Source organism: Haemaphysalis longicornis, unplaced genomic scaffold (assembly GCF_048455015.1).
Source record: "Haemaphysalis longicornis isolate Haplotype H1 unplaced genomic scaffold, Haemaphysalis longicornis Haplotype H1 scaffold_12, whole genome shotgun sequence".
Taxonomy (NCBI): domain Eukaryota; kingdom Metazoa; phylum Arthropoda; class Arachnida; order Ixodida; family Ixodidae; genus Haemaphysalis; species Haemaphysalis longicornis.
Genome location: NW_027526225.1, coordinates 97679459 through 97697893, shown reverse-complemented (window position 1 = coordinate 97697893; position 18435 = coordinate 97679459). Strand labels below are relative to the sequence as shown.

Here is an 18435-nt window from a genome sequence, read left to right as displayed (position 1 = left end):
CAGGCGCTTTCGCCGTGTCTATCATGGATGAAATGCGCGCTATATGCAATAACACATGAATGAAACAGCAATTATGCAACAGAGAAACAACCTTTTTTAAAGGGTTACTGAAACCAAAGTCGGATTCGTAAAACTGATATGGTTCGCTTCATAAAGCGGCCAAGTTGCCTGCCTAGGATTATGGGCGTCAATCGTCGCTTGGAACCCATTTTAAATGGATATTATTGCCGCAGTTTTGAGAGACCCGGAAAACACCCGTCTCATCCGTTCTGTGACGTAAGCACCACTGGTGCTTACGTCACAGAAGCATGTTAGAGCGACAAGCATATTAGTCGGAACGGAACCGACAACAACACAAAGTACACATTTTGGTGGGGTGTCTTTTGTCCTGTTTCTCCCCGCCAGCCACAACTTTGGGCAGTTTCAGACAGGCTGAATGCGGCGGAACTAACCTTTAATTGGGTTAAGGGGCAAGCGGCGTCGTGAAAGGTTGCCTTCTGGCTTGAAGAGAAAATCTGACGTCACGGCCGCCGTAAAGCCCCCGCGTTTGCTCCCGGGCCGAAACCGAAACTGATGCCATGAATTGCGCTGCGGGTCTCCGCCGTACGGCAGCGCTGGCATCGAGACACCCGAGTTGGAGCAGTGGAACGCGGCAAATTTAAATTGACTTCAGCAAACCTCTAGCGTTTTATCTTGGGAGGAACGAGACGGGAGAGGAACAGCATGAGAGGTGAGCGGGAAAGAGAAGGGAGGCATTTACTTGGCAAAGGCGCTAGTCGACTACCGTCTTTCGCCTACACTTGCAACGAAAGGAGCAGATACGCGGCCATTTTTTGTTGCAGCTACAGATAATGTTCGTGTTTTCAATAACAAACCTGGGCCTTTAATCAAGTGTCACAACATTTCAGAAGTACCTGACCCTAGGCATGTTATTCGTCAGTTTCGGCGCCAGAGAACAAGAAAAGGAGAGAGCAAGCCAGCATGAGAGCACTCACCAGTGCGTATCGGGGGTTGGTCTGGTACAGCGTTCCCACCCTGGTCCAGTTGAAGTGCTTGAGCAGGGAAACGCGAGCATGGTTGAACACAGACTCGGAAGGGACCACCCGGAAGAAGTTCGGGTAGTTCTCCATCGTGTACATCGGGTGCGTATCGGCGTACGTCAGCTGCGAGGGGAAGAACAGAGAAAAAAAAAGTCAACCAAAGCCACTTTCATAAGAGAAAGGCGGTTAAAAAACGAAGATGTCCCCCGTGAAACTTGATTCAAGGTCAAAATCCACAATAAAAACTGCTTCGACCGTGCGGAATGGCGCCATTCTTCCCGGCTTAGCGAGGGGACTGGGGCTTCTTCATCTTTTTGTTTCGGAGCTTTTTTTTCTCCTTTATTCTACTTTCGAGATGTTTCGCGTCCGTTTTTCAGAGTTTTCTGCGAGTATGTCTTGCCCATTTTCTCCCTGATAGTGTTGTGTCTTCGATGTCTGTGGAAGCAGCCCGAAGTCCATGAAGTCCCGAAGTACAGAAGCGGTTGACGCGTTACGCTTCTTACAGCCTCGTTTTAGCCTTGAGTACATATTTAACGTTTCGCGCGAATCTACTCCCGATTGTCTTGTTTCTGGGATTTTCCACATCCCTTTATATCGGGTGCCGTACCTCTAGTGTTAATATCAAAACATCTTCAATAGATCGTATAAACTGTGCGCCAGGCCAGCTGGTAAAACATTTTTAACACCATGGAGAGAGAGAGAGAGAGAGAGAGAGAGAGAGAGAGAGAGAGAGAGAGAGAGAGAGAGAGAGAGAGAGAGAGCTCTTTAATGTGAACTGGTGAGGTCCGCCCTGCTAGGGACAAGGCTTGCTACACCAGATTGGGGAGGGGGGGGGGGTGACTACGTTGATGAGTGGGGAATATTAGACATTAGTTGTACAGCAGGAAGAAGACAAACAAGAAACGCTAAAATAAGAAAAGAAAAACAAGAGAATGCTTCCAGCAGAGTCCGGACATAAAAATACAATTGAAAAAAAAATCGTTAATGGAAACGTTAAAACAAAATGAAAAGTAAGTGACTAGAAAAAAAAGAGTAACTACACCAACCCAAGAAAAATGAATAGATGAACGCCACAGTGACACCAACACAAGAAAAATCAATAGATGAATGCCACAGTGCGAAATAGTAGATATCGTGACACACTTGCTCTGTCTGTAATCAAGATAAATTTGTCTAGTTCCGTGTCTCGTAGGAACTGGAGTAGAATTTTTGTACCTAAGGTACTGTCAGCAGTATTGGCCCAGGGCCCAAGAAAATGTGGAAGTTCCAGAGTGCCTCCATTGCGTACTCGAGAGAGGGAGCTTGCTGCAGTTTTTCGCGCAGCAGCGAATCGAGGGCAGACGCACAGCAAGTGATTTACAGTCTCACGCACACCTCAAGTCCGGCACAGCGGGGAATCTTCCCAACCAATCTTAAACTTAAAACTCCGAGTAAACACCACATTCAGGCGCAGTCGGTGCAGAACTCCTTCACACCGCTTCTTGAGGCCGCGTGGAAAGCGGAAGTTACAGTGCGGGTCAATAGCCTGCAGTGGTGGATACCGGCGGAGAGGGTCCTGCCACTCCAACATTTGTGCAGTCCATCCACTTGCGAGAATAAGGGGGTTGCTGTCCTCTCGGGAGAAAGGAAGCTGGGTCGTACTGCTCATAAAGTGACCTGCGCTGGCGGCTGCATTGGATATAATATTGCCTTGTATGCCCGAGTGACCAGGCAGCCACTGAAGAATGATGTCATGAGCTTCGCGCAGTGCCATTGTGTGAATTTCGTCAATTTCACATACAAGCTGACTGTGGTTGGTGTGAAGCTTTCGGAGGGCTTGTAAGGCGCTGCGCGAGTTGAGGAATATTACCCATTGCTGGGCAATGTTTCGCTGATGTTGTGAACACCATGGGTCAAAACATTAAACACTAGTACGCTCCTTGTAAAAAAACTTAGGTGCAGCTCTGTGGTCTTTTAACGGTTTCGCGGAGGATGCGGAGGTTGACCTTTTGAGCGGAAACACACCCCCGGCGACACACCCCTCGAAGCGCATCGCGTCATTTGCCGGGCCCGCTGTCGGCGCTGCGCACACGACTCCGTTTTAAGTCGTTCTGCTCACGTAGCGGCGGTGGCCGCGACGGGAGCGGCCGTTCAGCTGATCGGCAGCCGACCAAACCCGCTGCTTCCCCCGCATGCGCCGCTGGGTAGTCTCGGGCTATGTGACTCATCTCGCGTCGCGTTCGCCGTGAAAGAGGAACGTCGCGTTCGCCGAGAATGAAAGCGAGGCAGGGCCTCCTTCGGTGAGCGTTGCACGAGACCGAACGGCTTTGAGCCGTGGTCGGCAATACAGCTACATCAAAGGTTAACCAAGCGAAACCAATACTCAACCAGAGTAAGCCAAGCGTTAACTTTGCATATCCAAGGTTAGCTGCGCTAAGCCACAACCATTTTTTATAGTTTGGTCGACACATTGTCGCCTCTGTTCAAGACCGGAGACAATTGATCACTGTTTTGTTGACTGGAGGAATGCTGTATTTTTATATAAAATTTTAAGCAATCACTCAGAAATGATACGGTATCACGCCTTTCTCAATCCGATTATCACCCTTCGGTCGTCCTGGTGAGCCGCCCTATGACATGCGTATTTTATTGGTCTGTAGAGTCTGTGACGGAGTCGGTTATGCGACGGGCATGCCCAGCCACCCATATCAACGAGGTAGTGTTTCCGAGAAATAGTGAAGTTTGTACATAATGTGTGTACCGTATTTCCGCGCATATAACCCGCCCCTGCACACAATCCGCACACCCACTTTCAGCCCGCCGAAAAAAAATTTGCGTATTGCCCGCACAGTTGATACGGAAAAGGCTGCACCAAAGCTACTGCTCAAGCAACACATCGCATACTAGGTAGACAGAAAAAGCGCATATTTCGCAAGTAGATTACACTGAGTGCAAACCGAAAGTAGCAATTCACTCAGCGTCACTGCTCTCGCTAGAGCTATCACTTTGGCAGCCGCCCTTATTGTTGTGCACAAGGTCATCTTCACGGCACAACCCTCAGTGCAGCTTCAAGGCACAACTCGCGTTGCCGTGAAGCTGCACTACAGAAAAAAAAAAAAAAAAAAACACGCGGTTTATCTGCACCCCCACTTTGCCACTAAAATTTTCGCATTTTTGCTGCGGGTGATATGCGCGAAAATACGGTGACTCTTTTTAACAACCCCTTGACTGGTTCCCTCTTTTGAGCGCTTGTGTGAGTTGGCCTAAATTTTGCTGTATCTGTGCTTGCCGTTATTTCGGTGCATTCTCTAGTCTGCTTGACTCTAGCGTCTCCGTACTGTCGTTATGTTTCAGCGTATTCTCCCATGCAATAAAAAGAAACAAATGAATGGCGCAATCGAATACATACCAATTTCATAACACGAGAGACCGAGGTTCGATACCGATAGCGGGAGGCATTTTTTTTTTGAAGCTCTTCATATGCCTTCGCTTATCATCGTCTCTTTGTGAAACCCGTTGTGTAAAGTTGGCTTTCCTGCAGTGCGTTTTTGCTCGGACATTGTCGCCATCGGTAAGGCATAGAAAGCTTCCCTTTAAAAACAAGACAAGGTTAAATTACATCGATGCTTTATCCATAATTGAAACACTACACAACCATTTATCATTGAAGAAGACCTGATAGAATAATAATATGCATTCAAATGGCTACGCACTTGCAAAACACGTAAATCGTTATGTCATCCATTGCTGCATGCTGTCGCTTGCAGTCACTTGTGCTTCGCAGTGCTTGTTGCTTTGCATGTTTCTATAACCTCATGGAGCGCGGGAATTTTGAATTTGAACCAAGCGAGGTTTACCTCCTATTCTTCTGTAACCATCTCTCCAGTGCTTTTGGAGGAATTAAATCAAGAAATTTGCCAAACTTTCCTGAATATTTCGAGAGTTTTGAGAACGTCACCCTCTCTCTCCAGGTCATTTCACTCTCTACTACAGCTGCAGCACGTACACACGCCCGCCACCATAAAATGTAGAGCGGGTACCATAGCAACGTCTCACGTAAAAAGTTATAGCATAACACCGCCATTCGGGTTTGAGAAAGCGTTAAACGAGCACCACAGGTGTAAAACTTTTGTGTACCAACTAGCGCAACTACACGTTTTAGCAAACACTACGACTTCTAATCAGTGCGGGATGTTACTGCTGTACGACTTGCTAGTTGTGCGTGTAGGGTGCTATTTGAGTGATTCATTTGCTGTTCTAGGTATCTTCGACATCGCGAATATCAGGGCTAGTCCTATGCGCTCGTATTACTTATTTTCATTAACGCAATTTCCTTTCCCTTAACTGTTTGACACTTGCAACGTTTCATTATCTCTGTGGTGTCGTGCCTTTCAGCTGAGGCGTGAACTAATGTTTTAACGCTCATAATGGTAGCAATTGCTCAAAAAAAAGACGGAAACGAGATTTTGCAAAACCCGATTTCCCGGTGCCCATTCCTCATGAGTGCAAGAAACAAAATAAGATTGTTTGTAATCGGCAATTTTGCGTGCGTCTTCGTTATTGTGCTTGGTGAAACTTCCACGGAATACAACTTTATCCTAAAACACAAAATTGGATATGTCAGTATGGATATTTGTTCTGCTTGTATGGCTCAGAGGCGGCGAATTGATGTTCTTTGCGTTAAAGTCGTGACTAAATGTCATCCTTGAAGCTTGCTGAGAGAAAACTTCCCGTAAAAATGTTTCAGCAGTCCAGTGTTGTCTATTTTACTTCGGGGTAGTTTTCATAAAACACTAGTTCCAACTGTTCAACCCGCCGCGGTGGCTCAGTGGCTAAGGCGTTGCGCTGCTGAGCACGAGGTCGCGGGTTCGATTCCCGGCCGCGGCGGCCGCTCTTCTGATGGAGGTGAAAAGTAAAAACGCCCATGTGTACGAGATTTCGGCGCACGTTAAAGATCCCCAGGTGGTCAAAATTAATCCGGAGCCCTCCACTACGGCGCGCCTCATCGCCTGCGTTGCGTCGGCGCGTTAAACCCTACAATCAATCAATCAATCAAAACCAACTGTTCACTGTGACCAGACTATACTAGAAAAAACCAAGTATTGACAGCACACAGGAACTCCAGATTGTTTACAGCCCCATGGTTAACTAACTACGCATAACAAATAAACGAAACAATGCGTTATTATAGATTCATCGCAGATTAATGTTTTATTTGTTTTGAAGGCGTGTTAAAAAATAACACGAGTTCAACGGACGTCGTTCATTTTTGTAACCATACTACACCCATAGACGCCCGTGAATTAGAAGTAGGCGGGAATTTCAAATTAGGCTTTTGGCGGTTGCGATATACAGCTTAGCTGTGAAAACATGTGTAAAAAATTTCACCAAACCACCTAAGACGCTGGGTTAATAACGCTCCTCCCAAAACTAATACCCCTGCTACACTAGGGTCCAAATGTCATTTGAACCAAATGTCATTTGACTCAAATGCCAAGTTGTGCTGCTACACTAGGTTTTCAAATGCCATTTGGCTCAAATGACATTCGAGCCAAACGAGCACCGAGAGAGACATTTAAGATTTCAAATGCCATTTCCAGCACTATCGGACGCAGCGTCTTCGATCGGCAATAAAAAGTATAATACTTCCGTACGTAAAACAAACAAAATATTATTGTTTGTGATACTTTGGTCACTATTTATTTACTTAAAATACGAAATCAACATATTAAAAAAAAAACAAAAAAAAACAACGCAAACAGCCACCGCGTTAGAGTCAAAACTGCTGTCTCTTCTAATTTGATATCATTTTACTGCCTCAGACTGCTCCTAAGTTTGATTGTTGTATTAGTGTACGAAAACGGAACGGAGAAACAACAGCGCCACTACAGCACAGCGAACAGTTGCGAAAGCTTTTAAATACCATCGAAATTGTAGTGTAGCGCGGCGGATTCTGAATGGCATTAGAAGCAACCCATTTGAGTCAAATGACATTTGGTTCAAATGACATTTGGACCCTAGTGTAGCAGGGGTATTATTTGCACCGTACTGTTTCCGCAGTGTTGAAGCGTAGACGCCGTGCACTTTGGCGTACCACTTCGAGACTTGAAATACAGCACTGTAGAGATATACTTTAAAAAAGTAGGAGCTGATGTTGACCGCTAACGTTTTTCACTTGGCGCGCCGTGATAACGGCGGTGCTGAACGTTCTAAAGTGTCGCGCGCAGGTTTTTAGTTGCAAAATTAAAATTTAGAGTCTTTACTTGCCGATCTACATATAAAATGCGAGGCGCGCCGTCGCTGAGGGGCTGCCGATTAGTTTTGAACACCTTGGGATCTTCGAAGTGCGCCTAAATCTCGACGCACTGGTGTTTTCGCGTTTTGCCCCATTCCGAAAGGCCTCCACCGCGGCTGGGAATCGAACTCGTGTCAATGGACTAAACAGCCGAACACCTTGGCCACCGAGACACAGTGGTGGGTAGATTTTGTTTTGCGCATGACAGTCGAAATAGCCGACTTCCCTTGCGGGCGTTTATCGATCAGAACTACTATAAAGACTGATGATCGTACTCCAGAAGAAATGAACAGCGAAATACGCAGCATACAACCGCTGCAGAAACGATCGCATCTCGAGATTGTTCGTGCTGTGACTGCCCCGCCGAAAGGGCTGCAAATAACAGCGAGATGGCGATGAACTGCCTTTCCTGTCTTGCCATTGCTTCACCAATCAGAAACCGTACCGCTATATGTAAGTCGGGCGCCGCGGCCAAGTCAAGACAAGACAGCAAGATACGCCACAGCAGCGAGCTTTGGCGTCCACCGAAGCGCAAAAAAGGGAGGGCGCGCTCTCGGCGATGTCGTCTGCGAAAGTGGTGGGCGCAGCGGATCGCGCAGCCCGCCCAAGATTAATGGCTCCTCACGAGCGATCAGATATAATCCGTGTCGCGCGCATTCACTCTGATCGAAGGAGTTCCGGCCGTGCTCTTTTCACGGGAAGCTAGACTCGATGGCGGCGCTCGTATCGGCAGGCGACTCGAGCGTTTCACTCGGGCCGCAATCGCATCAGTCAGGGAACACTGTCGTCTGCTACGACGTGCCGCCTGAATCGACAAGCCGTCTGCACCGACGCGTTGCCACCGGCGTTGACGATGGCTAACATGGCGCCAGCGTTATCTCCTTTCCTATCTCTCTCACCGCTTCCTCTTTTCAGGAACGGATTTTACCAAGATAAATGAAGCGGACGTGTCCGGACTGCATCCTGTTTGGTAAAAGAACGACAGCAGCGGTTGTGGCTTGGAGTTAGGCACGAACGAGATGTGCGTGAGGAATGTTCGGTCCGCTTGTGTATGACCGAAACGGCTCTTCCAATGGCCATCGGTTGACCCGGGGATTGATGTGGAATGGGGGAAATTGATGAGGTGCGACCACGCGGCAGCCGTGTCAAACAACGTCGCTGACAAGGTTTGTGGTGGACAACTAAATAGCAGACCTCCTTATATTTACGACCTCCGGTGCTAAAAATAGTGTAGCAAGATTGATTACCGCCTCGTTTGGCATTACTGAAGCGACCGAGAAGGTGGGGAAAATGTCGTTAGTGATCCCCATGGTGGCTATAATAGTTTAAATCTACTTCGACAGTCACCTAAAAGGTGTTGCGCTGATGCTCAGATTTGACCAAAACTCCGAAATAAATAAAAATACTTGTGGTGTAAATTTGTTCTCTCTGATTGAATTCCCGCAGTCGGTGTAATCTAGTGTTTAGGTGAAATTTGTTTTGAGCTGCGTTTTACGCACACAACTTCCATGCTTTTGATAATTCAGTAAAGAAAGCTTCACGTACCAATTGTGTCCGTTCTAGATCTATATCTATTAAGAGAAATGCGTGACCCACAGATTTATTTATCATACACAGGCCAATATAGCTGGACCAAGGGACCGGAAATTTCCGAAGTACAATATGGCGTAGAGAATCGTCAAGGCTGTTTTTTTTAGAAATTGCGACCTAAGATGCCAAACAGAGCTATTGTGTTCGCATATTCCTGATCATCTCCATAGACTCGTTGAGATATCAAAATAGTTTGTGCTGGTATATCTAACTTATACAATTGTCTAAAACGTTGTTTCAGGCTTTGGGCCTAACCAAGCCCCATGAGGAAAATCTGTGCTTGGGGGTAAATACGTGTTTTAGGTATTTCCTAACGCATCTTCGGTTTGTTGATATATCGAACCGGTTTTTACTGACAAAGGCTTTTCACACCAATGCATTATAAAATTTAAGGATTTCACTCTGGGAAGCCCACTAAAGGCGAGCGAGACTTTTTGCAGTCATGCTCCCGTCGGAGAGAAAAGGCTTAAGGCGTGATACTTTCGCGAGAAGAGGGTGAATAGGGCAGTGAAGCACAGCTCTGTCGCCCCAGCCTCCGACGACGAAGCTCTGTACGTGCGCGACCCCCGCGCAGGCTCTGTCATGGATGCCATGCACACAATAAAAAAAGACGTGGGTTCGATTCCCGGCCACAGCGGCCGCTTTCTTGATGGATGCGAAAAGCAAAAACGCCCACGTGTACGAGATTCCAGAGCACGTTAAAGATCCACAGGTGGTCAAAATTAATCCCGAGCCCTCCACTACGGCACGTCTCACGGCCTGCATTGCGTCGGCGCGTTACACCCTACAATCAATCAATCAAAGTTTATACATACATCTATGCACGCGCAATAGACTTGCCAAAAAGAGTCAGCGAAAGAATTTGTCTAAAAACCGCACCAAAGCTTGAACAATATCACCAAAGTATCACTAATGCACTCACTTCCGAGGTGCGGTCATTAGATAAATTCTTTCGCTGATGCTTGTTGGCACGTCTATCGCGCATGCGTAGATGTGTGTATAAATGTACGATGCTGTCTGCTAATAAACCTTTGGAAGTGTAGCGTCTGTCCCTGCCTTTTTCTCGTGTGTTGTTTTTAACACGAAAGTGTTTTATGCGGGGATACACCTAGATTTTACTGACGTCATATCCGTCACGGAAATGACGCCAGTACATCTCTGCGAGGCGACCTGCTAGCCGGACGTCGCTCGCCAAGCACACCCACAAGAGAGCCACCGACCCGCAAATCATGCTCAGCTGCAGCTGCACATTTCACGTTTGTGTTTTACCGATTCTAATGACAAAGGAATCAACCGCAGTTTTTTGCACTACTTAGTATGTTAGACCGAAACCAACACGCCCAGCAACAAGTTCTCCTGGTTTGTTCAGCAATTTCTTATCTCTTAGTCCGGTTTCAAGTTTGAAGTTTACTTGTTTCTTTCTGAAGCGGAAGAGGAAGCCGAGACAAAAGGCCACGAGGCCTGACAAGTTCTCGCTCTCTTTACAGTTTGTAACTGGTTTAGAAACCGTTACTGAACAAGTACAGAAAAGAGATAAAACAGGCGCGAAAACACGTCATTACGAAACAGGTAGTACATCTTTACACAAGTCCTATACACAAAGAAAGACCAAATAACAAATACTGAAACACGCAGAGGAAGGGTTGAGAGTACATGCGTGTGTAGCCCTATACACGCGTAAGAGTAAGAATAATGAGCATAACAAACGACCAAATAACAAACACTGCAACACAGATAGGAAAGGTAGCGAGTATATAGGTGTGTAGCCTTGTACGCGTGTAGGAGTAAAAATAATGAGCATAAAAAATCTCCTCAAAACAAAAACACTGAAAAACACACGAATACACAGAGGCATCAGAGAAGTTCTGGATTGGATTCAAGTACATCTTATAATATCTTGAGAAATTTTTTTGAGATGTCTCATATTCACAACCGAACGAAAACAGGTTAAGAGCTTGGGAATCTGAAACTGCATACTCTGTATGCCATAGTTTGTGCGAATTTTGGGTGCGATCCTTTTTTGAGTACGCAGGTAGTATTTAGTGTCTCGTGTTTCGTGTAGGGAGGGACTTAAACGGTTTCTTTGTATGTAACAGCCGACGAAAAGAGTATATACGTTTAGATTTTAGGATTATATATTTTAAATAGAGGGTGTGTGGGCAGACTAATCGGCTTGCCATGATAGCCTTCTATTGCACGCAAAACGTTTTTTTTTTTCTGGAGCAGTAAGAGGTTATAATAGTATGCACCAGTTTTAGTGCCCTAAACTAAAAAAACTGTTGAGAATTTGGAATAGCAGAGGGCATAATAGATTGCCAACTTCAACCATGGAGGCACCCCGTTTGCAATTCTGTATAAACGCCCAATCGTCTTGCTTAATTCCTTAACCAGCTTCGATGCGTGAACGTTCCAGGAGAGGTTTTTATTGAACCAAGAAATTTGATCTGATTTGATCTCATTATAGAGTTTAACGCGCCGACGCAACGCAGGCGATGATTCGCGCCGTAGTGGAGGGCTCCGGATTAATTTTGGCCACCTGGGTATCTTTAACGTGCGCCGAAATCTCGCGCCCACGGGCGTTTTAGCTTGTTGCCTCCATCAGAAAAGCGGCCGCCGCGGCCGGGAATCGAATCCACGACCTCGTGCTCAGCAGCGAAACGCCTTAGCCACTGAGCCACCGTGGCGGATACCAAAAAATTTGATTTGTCGAACTTGTTGTAATTTTGTGTTTCGGAACTTGACATTTATACGTTCCTGAATATTGACGTTAATCGGCCTAACGATAATAAAGTAAGTTTTTGATGAGTTTAGACTTGTTTTGTTATTTTCCAGCCCCACAGCTAGCTTGTTTAGGTAGCAGTTGAGGTTCAGATATTAAACTCGTCTTTGGGGACATATGTAACAATGAAAATGCCTAAAAACATTTTTTCAAAGTGTCACACTAAACAACGCCCCAATGGAAGGAACCTGGATTTAGGGGCAAATCTTGAGTCTTTCTAAATTCCTTCACATGTGTTCAGCCCGTTGCGATGTTCAACTGATTTTAGCTTAGAAATGGTAGCCAGTGAGAAAGTTGCCAATGATAACGCTGTACGGCACAGGTAATAGCATCATCTGTTCTATTTACCATACTTTTCGCGAACGCGCACGAAGCCAGAGCCAGACAGGAGGAGAAACGACGCATCCTAGGGGGGGCAGATAACGTCGCAAGTGGTTGGCCTAGGTTAATCTAGCCGCATCTGTCGCAGTAAACGAATGCATTGCCGTTGTGATCGGTAATTCCTTGCTCAGCCCCGAAATGAATCGCCGTTGCTACGGTTTCGTCCATTAGGTGGCGCGACCTTCTCCTTCGCCGTCGTACCGACAGTTTCGTAGCCCGCGATAGATTTCAATGTGACATTATCTGGTCGCTCACCCTCGCCAGCCGCAATGGGCCGTTTCACCTCCTTTATATATCCTTGCTCCGTGGTAACGCAGAAGCTTAGAAGCAATTCGCGCTTGTTTCTTTTGGTATTCTGCAATCTCGCAAGGCGGTCCAAGAATAAAAAAAAATGTTAATGGCGACGATGGTGGAAGCGTGGTATTCATCAGCTGCTGCTTACACAGATTTACTGAACCACAAAGGAATCTCGCGCCAATAACTGGCCCATCTTCAAGTGAAAAAATAATAATCTTGTCTACCTAAACTCATCTACAGATGCTGCATCAATTTCTTTAAAAAAAATTGACTATGTTTTGGGATTCGGTAACTACTAGACATAGCTGGTAAAGGAAGCCGTTAATCCATGCTGCGACTATTATTTTACCAAACATGCTTACCACTTGAAATTGGGTTGGCTTTATCCCACCTCGTCCGCGTTCCCGAATAGAGTTCGGAAAACTTTCGGCCGAAAATGTTCGCTTCAAGGCAATGTCCTCTGTTCCCTTTGATTAATTTCCCCCCAATTCACTTTCCGCGCACTCAAAGCAGCACCCGCCGTGTATGACACCGCAACAGCGTCTCCGACTCGTGCACACGCAATTTAATTTATTTGATTTCAGCGCTGTAGCTTTTACAAAAGGGATCGAGAGAGGAAAAGAAAGGAGAGCGAAAACTCATTGAGCGCTGTTCCGGGGCACTTCATCAAAGCGGGCTCGAATATCGCGGCGGCGCGGGCCTCCGTGTCGTCTGCTTGTTTTCCCTCCGCGCTAGGCTTGCATCTTTAATGAGATGCGCGGCCGACGCTCGAGGGAGCCATCAGCGATGCTGCCGCCGCTGCATCGGGAGCCTTAATTACATCGCCAGCTATCATCTCGGGCAATGCCTAGCAGGGCTAATGGCCGCCTTGCAGAAAGGAAAAAAGGCGCCGCCGCATCGCCGTGCACGGGGCCTCGCTCCTTGCGTGCGTGTGCGTACGTACACACTGCGTGCGTGTGCGTACACACCGGGACACGAAACAGTCGTGCGCATGAAGCGACGTAGTGCACGCGAACGCCACGCGGGGAAGAGAGCGGGAAAGAGGTGGGGGCGCAGGGAAATTATTACGGGAGGAAAACCGCGCTGGGGACTACGGGGACAAATTCTCCCCGCGCGAGCCGTTTCCTTGGTATCACAAATTAGGCGACGCGACCGACGTCGTAGCCCGGTGGGCGCGCACCCCCCTCTGAGGTAACTGCTCTCCGCGTGTGTATGCGAGCTCGAAATGAAGCCTCGTGGTTTCTCCGGTGAGTGTAACGAAAAGGGATGGTGCATGGTAGGGGAGGGGGGGGCCTTGTTTTGCGGAAGGCGGGGTCCCGGGCACGATTAGCTGCCGCCGTGACCGTTCCGTCTTGAGGTAGTACTATGCAGTGTGTACGAGTGAATAGGAGCACAATTACTGGGGAAGTAAACACCCTAATAACGGGGCTCGCATGTGGGAGGTTAGAAGAGGGTAGTAGAAAGCATAACACGTTAAAGTTTTGGTGAACGTTGCCGTGGAGTGTACGGTGTTGTTTCTTAACATCCAAAACGTCTTTTCACTAAACGCGGATATTACCACTCAACACACGTAATTAACAGCTGACGGAAGTACTAGGGGTAAGCGACGATGAGGGCAAATTACTTGCCAGGGAAGAATCGTATTTCTATAACACTGAGCAGGAGGTGCGGAAGAGAAAGAGGTTCTCACCGACCCTGCAAAGACACTCTCCTATATGGGAAAAGCAAGGAGCGACTACAGGATACTCAGGCGTGACAGCCTGTCGCGGGTCGGATGCAGTCCTCCTCAGACGACACCTGGAGGGCGCTGAGGGTACTTTCCTGTAGTGCGGCGTTGACCATACAATCCTAGAAGGGGGCTGTAGTCGAGATTCTAGCCAGGCTGCAATCGGAGAACTTGAGTGGATCCGCAGGGGGCCAATCATAGAGTTTCATACTAATATACACTAGAGGGAAATCTGGCGCTGCATTCGCGGGCCGCCAGGGCGGCGCCATTGTAACTAGCGATGTTCCTGAAGCCAAAGTCAACAAAAACGGGTAACATTGTTTTTTTATTCAGCATGCATGAAGCTTCTAAATAATCCCTGACAAATACATCTTTCTGGGGCTTTAATCTTATGATGATAAAACAAATTCGATTATTCTTCTGCAGTAATATTGTTGCATTTTTGCAGCCAGAGGCGAGTTTTCAGCCTGTTCGTGAGCCATGCCAAGGACAAGTGGAACGTGCCTGCCCGGTACGTGACGGAACGCTCGCCGAAGCGCGGCTCCCCTAGACGGCGGCGCCAGATTTCCCTCTAGTGTATATTAGTATGAAACTCTATGGGGCCAATAGCAACGAATATTTTCTGTCTTTTGAGACGCTAGTGAGGAGGAAAGACAAGGCAGGTAGCCGACCCTTTCACGGCTGCTACTGTCACCGCCACACCTTGGGCACGTTGGGTTTTAGATGCTTCAGCACAGCCTACAGCTCAACTGCCTCGCCCTCTCCTTGAGGTGCTGGGTTGGTGTTATAGGGATGGTGGCTCGTAGCTGTCATCTTACAGAGACTGGGTGCCATTTGTTGTCCTTCATTCGGGTCTTAGAGCGGTTCTATAACGCTTGTCTTGTATGTGGCGATGCTCGGAGGTAGTGAGTTGCCGGGGGCCACACTTTAAGGGAGGCCACCTTGTTAGCTCTCTCGTTGTCGACAGAGATTTACTATGAAGTGACGGCAACGCCGAAAGCTTCCGCCGTACGACAGGCTTTAGTGACAAGTCGTGCTAAAGATGGGCCTCAAGAGCGTGTTGTCACTTCGTGGATACGTCGAGGCGCAGTACATTCTTCTGGGTTGCGACGCGGTTGACAGTCGACGCAATCGCAAATACTTGTAGCTCTGCACAATCGTAAGTGAATTCCGTAAGGAGAGACTCCCTCATTGCGGAGTGGAGCACGTTGCGCCCTGTCTCTTATCCGCGATCGCGAAGCGCTGTGTCCGCGTAAACGTGATCCCCGTTCGCGACAGACGTGCCCGCACGCTGCGGCAATTACAGATCGCCCAGCTGAATTGGTTGCATCAGCGTGTAAGACAAGTAAGTATCGCACAGAAGGAGAGGCGTCGAAGACAACGTTGCGAGAGAAATCGACAAGCTGCGGTACGATTTTCTTTTCTGTCAACTTTACACGGAGCCTTTTACACAAATCGCAGTAGTTATAAACTCGAATAATGGGCAAATTGGTGTGTCATGGCAATGAAATAAGAAAAAAGCTGTTTAGTGTTTTTTATATCCAGGTTTTTGTTCTTTTTCCCCGGTGCATAGTTAGCCTTGCGAGAGTAAAAGTTGTGTGACGATGGGCGATCGCTCTCGTAATCGTAATCACCATCATCACCCGCCTATCTACGCCCACTGCAGGGCAAAGGCCTCCCCCAATAATTTTAATTATCCCGGTACTGTGCTAACCGCGACCAATTGACCCCCCCTCCGCCCCTAACCTTTTTGTTCTCATCTGCCCATCTAACTTTCTGCCGCCCCCTGCAACGCTTGCGTTCTCTAGCGATCCACTCTGTTACCCTTAATGACCAATGGTTATCTTGCCTTCGCATTAGATGCACTGCCCACGTCCATTTATTCTTCTTAAGTTCTATTAACATTTCCTCGACACCCGTTTGTTCCCTGACCCACTCCGCTCTCTTCTTGCCCCTTAATGTCACACATCATCTTCTGTTCCACTGCTCGATGAGTCGTCCTTATTTTAAGTTGAACCCTCCAAGTTTCTGCCCCGTAGGTGAGTACCGGTAAGATGCAGCGGTCATACACCTTTTTCTTCAGGGACAATGGTAGGCTGCCATTCATTATCTGAGAATGCCTGCCGAATGCACTCCACCCCATACGTATCCGACGAATTATCTGTGCTTCATGGCAGAGATGATTCTCTTCATTATCTCCGCACTACTTCCCACGATCTCTCTCTTCAAATACGATCGCATAGGGCCCTCGCCCCGGTGGCTCAGCGGCCAAGGCGTTGCGCTGCTGAGCACGAGGTCGCGGGTTCGATTCCCGGCCGCGGCGGCCGCTTTTCTGATGGAGGTGAGAAGCAAAAACGCCCGTGTGTACGAGATTTCGGCGCACGCTAAAGATCCCCAGGTGGTGAAAATTAATCCGGAGCCCTCCACTACGGCGCGACTCATCGCCTGCGTTGCGTCGGCGCGTTAAACCCTACATTCAATCAATCGATACGCGTAGGGCAGCTGGCCTGATGACGAATTAACGTGCAGCCTAAAGGTATAAGCGTTTCTGGCGAAGAACACCCAGAGAATCCTGAAACGGTCAAACTCTGCACGATATTCGGCCGCCACAGCGGCTTCTTCTTACAACTTACAACTCCTCACCACGGCAGGCCACAGATTTTGTATAAATGGTATTCGCCGAAAAGTTTAGCTATCAATTTCTTCGCTTGGCCACACTGAAAACGGCCACGGACATGGCCGAAACGCCACGGACATGGCGCGGCTTGTGCCACTGCACCCTCACGCCGAAGAAAAAAAACAAAAAAAAACAAAAACAACAAACACCGGCGTGCGTCGTCTGCACTGTTTCAACCAGATTCTCAACGGTGGTGCCAACAGAGATGTTATTAATTGCACTCACATTAGAGTCCAGACATTACTTTGCGTTCGGTGGGGTAGAGTTTAGAACGTATAAAAGACGTCATTTGCTTAGCACGGACAAGTACCGCCATCCCGCGGAGTCCGACGTAACCAGTGACGGCGCACTCACACGGTTGCCTGCGTGCGTGCCTCGCGAGTGAATACAACATATAGGAGATTGGGGTCCGCGTTGTTACCGCTTACCGACACCAAAGTTGCTCGAGGTTACCCCCGCAGGCACTAGTTCAGGATAAAAGTAAGGTGCAGACACTTCAAATCATTAAAATATTACCGCAGCCCTCGTAGCTGCCTTTTACCGCCTGCGCCGAGGCAAATGGGAATTTTTCCGCAGAAGCGCAACCCGAGCTGCGCTCATTTAAACTCGACGCACTTCGGAGTTGCGTCGTAGGCCGCGGTTTCGGAAATGGCTTCGAATTCCGAGCCGGCCGCAGGACAGAAGCACTCGAGTAATGAGGCCGCCCCGGCGTCCGAAACGAAACCCATTAGCGAACACCCGGAGCGCACGGAGGGCGGCTGTGTCCATCCAGGTTGACCGCGTTGGACATCCTGGACTCGCTCTGTACGGTGCCAGACACACGGGTGGGGGAGCCTCCCCTTCCGCTGTGAACCGACTCGATCACCTTCCGTAGGGTGCGTGGTTGTGCCGGATAGCGTCGTCGGACTTTATGCATGAACTTTAAATGTCAGCGTTGTTATCAGTTCCGGCAAGCAACAGATTTTGTGCACACAAAGCCCTCTTGAGCAAATCTCGCTGTCGGCGAGAGGGGCCTCGTTAGTTGACCTAAACGTTGTGTTTGAGAAATAGCTGGAAATTGCCGCGTGACACGCCCCTCACTTAGGTGTGGGGGAGGGACAGGTTGCGCGAGAATGCACTTGCAGCATGTAAATGGTAGTAGAGGAAAGGGACAGGTTGAGGGAGAGTGCACTTGCAGCTTGTAAATGGCAGCAGAGGGGAGGGACAGGTTGAGGGAGAGTGCGCTTGCAGCTTGTAAATGGCAGTGGAGGGGAAGGACAGGTTGAGGGAGAATGCACTTGCAGCTTGTAAATGGTACTGGAGGGAAGGAACAGGTTGAGGGAGAGTACATTTGCGACTTGTAAATGGCAGCAGAGGGGAGGGACAGGTTGAGGGAGAGTGCACTTGCAGCTTGTAAATGGCAGTGGAGGGGAGGGAAGGGTTGAGGGAAAATGCACTGGCAGCTTGTAAATGGCAGTGTAGGGGAGGGACAGGTTGAGGGAGAGCGCACTTGCTACTTGTAAATGGCATGGGAGGTACGCTAGCTGCACGCAAACAACGTTCCCCTGATGCTTTGAAGAGAAGGTTTTCGTATCAGCTGGGGTTCAATATCCCGTTTTGTGACGTGTGGAAGAGGACAGGTTCAGGAGAAGTGGAGTTCAATTTTTGTAAAACTGAAAAACGCAGTTCCTC

General features: G+C 48.1%; 1 protein-coding gene across 1 annotated transcript in view; it reads right to left on the bottom strand.

The window, feature by feature from the left end:
- The window catches only part of LOC144163045 (gamma-aminobutyric acid type B receptor subunit 2-like), a 376861-nt gene that overhangs the window by 107911 nt on the left and 250515 nt on the right, over positions 1-18435 (bottom strand). The window contains exon 3 of the mRNA XM_077693831.1: positions 996-1163. Within this exon, the coding sequence (XP_077549957.1) occupies positions 996-1163 (168 nt within the window). The remainder of the gene's footprint in view (positions 1-995; positions 1164-18435) is intronic.